General features: G+C 37.7%; 2 protein-coding genes across 2 annotated transcripts; one reads left to right on the forward strand and one right to left on the reverse strand.

Moving 5' to 3' along the window:
- On the forward strand, window positions 12-1,499 carry LOC104743584. The gene is made up of 4 exons (XM_010464649.2): window positions 12-209; window positions 328-726; window positions 799-1,023; window positions 1,108-1,499. The coding sequence occupies exons 2-4, from the start codon at window positions 354-356 to the stop codon at window positions 1,386-1,388; spliced, it is 879 nt and encodes a 292-aa protein (XP_010462951.1). The 5' UTR covers window positions 12-209; window positions 328-353; the 3' UTR covers window positions 1,389-1,499.
- Window positions 1,647-2,746, reverse strand: LOC104743591. The gene is made up of 3 exons (XM_010464654.2): window positions 2,569-2,746; window positions 2,198-2,446; window positions 1,647-2,084 (listed from the first exon to the last, which is right to left on the reverse strand). Exons 1-3 carry the CDS (start codon window positions 2,624-2,626, stop codon window positions 1,780-1,782), a joined length of 612 nt encoding a protein of 203 aa, XP_010462956.1. The 5' UTR covers window positions 2,627-2,746; the 3' UTR covers window positions 1,647-1,779.

The raw sequence follows: 3,763 nt of genomic DNA on the forward strand, positions 1-3,763 counted from the left end.
GCTAGCGAAAAATACAAGGGTGTTCTGGGACGTAGAGGATGTCTCAATCCTTGATCATCTAAATCCTGGTTTGGTTTATAGTAATATCTACTCGGATCTTGAGGATAAGGGTTTTCAATGTAATGGCATCTATGCGTTCGTTGATGGTAATGTCTCGGAAACTTTGAGAAATTCATATTATATTTCCCGAATCTATCTCAACATTGGAGGTGAGAATTTCCTTTACCTTTTTTATTTATTATTGTTTTTACTTATATTATATGTGTGTGTGTGGTCTAGTCTACATCTTTCCGTTCCGTTGATATACAAATTATTTATGTATTACAGGAAGTAGATATCAGAGAGTTTACAACATGTCAGTGCGGACTCTTCTCTGGGCAGTGAGAGAGAGAGAGCATTTTATGGAATCAAATTTGATTATATTTTCAAAAAACATTGACGAGCAGTTGACAAGTCTCGTTGAGAGTATCAAAAAGAAAGCTGATTTCGATATTGTCTTCCTAGATCCTAGCAGCATATTAGAGAACAGTGCTGGAACCCCCCCTGTCTTCGTCGAGCATATCAAAGACGTTAGTTACCGTTGCGGCACTTGTAATTCTTCTTCTATAACCAACCCTAATTTTACAAAGCCTAGTCTCTCATCCAACCCCGTCGATAAATTACTCGATAGCCCCAACGTCGAAACATTTTTCAGCAATTTATCCCAGCCCATCGGAAAATTCGCTAGTAAGGACAGACCTCTAAATTTGTTTTTTTTTTTTCTGTGTATTGTTTATATATAATATTTCATCTTTGCAGACGCGTACACAGAAGTCTACTGGTTCGTCGATGATTCGTCAATCATTAACCAACTCGATCCTGGTTTGGTTTATCGGACTATCACATCCGGTCTTTCGAAAAAGGGCTATAAGGGAAGCAATATGGGAATGATCCACGCGTTCATTGAGGATAAGAATACACTCTCCAAAGAAGTGCTGGATATATATTTGGAAAACCTAATCTTTACCTTTACCTTTTCCAAAGGTGTGAATCTATCTTTTGTCTTGTTTTTTTTTTTCTTTTTTTTTAACGCCTTGGTCTTGATTGATTTGGTAAATACTATTTCAGGAAATAAATATGCAATGTTACATGAAATTCTTCCTTGGGCACTGACAAAACGTGCTCTACCAACCAATTTGGTTGTACTCTCAAGAAACATCAATGAAGAGGTCTCAAGGGTTCTTCAAAGTTTGAGAAAGGATGGTAGGTTCAATATTGTCTTTCATGATCCTACTACCCTGTTACTTGCATGTGTTGGAGAACCCATCAAGAAGGACTCTAGTTACCGCTGCCCCTCTTGTAATTCTATTATTGGCAGGGCAGGCCAAAGTAGCTCGCAAAACCAATAAGATCTCAAGAGGTGGAGAGAGTATTCTCCTCTTTAGACTCGTTTGTATTCATCAATGTTATGAGCTGTGTTGGTCTATGAATAAATTATTACTAAGTTAAGTTTGTATTCATCGTATGGTTTGACATCAATGTTATGAGCTGTGTTGGTTGAGATTAATAGAAACAAGTGTGTTCGATCAAATAACTGAGCTATATCTGATCATTCATCACCTGCCAGTTAAGGGCAAGATAGTCTTCAATAAAGAGTAAAAACGATATTTCAATTATTATTTTTGTTTTATGGAAGAAAAGACTACCAAAGATAATCCAATATCACAGTTCATAAACAACATTAAACATGATGAAAATACATTAATTAGTCTCCTCCTCCTCTTCAGAATTGCTTCCTAGCTAGTCCTCGGATGGACCAACAGCATCAGTATCAGCACAAGATTGTGAGCTTCCGCCTCCATCACAAAGCAACTCCCAAAGCCATGCTGAGCTTTCAGTAAAAGGCATCAATTCTGATGTACGCTCTGGTAAGACAACTTTGGCATCAAAACTCCCGAAATACAAACTTTCAATAATTTCGAGGGTCCTCTCTTCTTTGATGGCTCCTTTTGAGAGTATAATCAAATTTGAACAGGCAGGACTATTCACTGCCCACAAAAGAATGTCCACTAACATCTTATAAACTCTCTCATATCCATGTTCCTCTGCAACGGACATCTCTCTAGATTAGATTAGAGATCTCTATCTATATAAGCAGATAAGATATAAAGAGAGGACGAGGGATAAATTAGGTAAAAAGGAGGAATTCATATTCTACCTTTGGGTACGAAATTTAAACTGACCCCGGCAGCCTCGTATCTATCTATCAATTCTTGTTTCGTGGAGGGGGGAAGAAGGGTTTTCTCATCTTCGGTGTCGTACAACGAGATTGACAAAGGACCATTATAACAACCCTTTTCAGCAAGAGCTGATTTGATCTTCTTAGAAATCAAATCAGGATCACATTCAGCAGTAGGGATTGGGAAATCCACCACGTCCCAGAACACACCTGTGTTCTTGTTAACCTCTGCCCACCACGATATCAAAAATAATAATTCATTACAATCGATTCAAAATTTTACAATCAGATGAGAGATTCTAACCAAAACAATTTCGAGCAATACATAGACATAGATAGGGATCTCTTACTGACGTGACGATGATTCCAATGAGACCTGGCGGGTTCCTCGACGGAATCGGAAGACATGGTTTCGATCAAGAGACTTGTCTCAACAACAAGCCAGTACCAATCCTAGTAAAGAGACCTGTGCATGGCCGCATATCTTGAACCTCTCTTCTTATTAGGGTTAGTTCAGACTTCAGATAGTATCTTATTGGGCCTTGTAGATATCAGTTAAACCCTGTTGCCTTAATCATTGCGGCGTAAAATAATACACACAGTACTACTAGCTAGGGAGTACGTTGTGAATATAATGAGTCAGAGAGATGATAAACCCGTAACGATTTCAACTGCGTCAGGAATTTTAGATTGCATAAGAAAAGTGATAATCTTTTAGAAACTGGATTCCTCATAACATCTAACACACAAATCATCAGCTCACATATTTATAAAACAGCATCAGAATAACAAAAACGTTTTCTCTTAGTCCATAAAAGATTATTGGGATTAAACGATATTTCAATTGTATATATATTTTTCTGTTTTATGCAAAGAGAAAGACAAAATGATCAAAAAAGCAAAGAGAATAATTCAATCACAGATTATATAACTAGTCTCCTCTTCATATTGCTAATTGGCAAGGGCATGAGAATCACCACAACACTTGAGCTTAATCGTCAACACTAGAGTTGTGAGCTTCCGCTTCCTTGTGATGGTAGGCTTTCACAAAGCCTAAGCCAAAGCCATTCGGAGCGTTCAGTAGGAGGTATCACTTCAGATGCTTCAACATTGATACTGAAGGAACGCAAATAGCCAAGAAAAGCCAACATCTCTATCTCTTTGAGGTATTTAGAGAGTATAATCAAATTGGACCATTCACCCTTTTTCAGTACGCACAAACCAATGTCCAAGAACATCTTATGAACTCTCTCATATCCATGCGCCTCAGCAACTACATATAACAACGGAGATCTCTAGATTAGATTTAGATATATCTCTATATATCTATATAAGAGAGAGGAGGGATAATAATTAGGTAAAAAGGAGGAATTCATATTTTCACCTTTGGGTACGAAATTTAAACTGACTCCGGCAGCCTCGTATTTATCTATCACTTCTTGTTTCGTGGTTTTGTCATCTTCGACGTCGTACAACGAGATTGACACAGGACCATTATAACAACCCTTTTCAGCAAGAGCTGATTTGATCTTCTTAGATATCAAA

The sequence above is a fragment of the Camelina sativa genome, chromosome 2 (assembly GCF_000633955.1).
Source record: "Camelina sativa cultivar DH55 chromosome 2, Cs, whole genome shotgun sequence".
Taxonomy (NCBI): Eukaryota; Viridiplantae; Streptophyta; class Magnoliopsida; order Brassicales; family Brassicaceae; genus Camelina; species Camelina sativa.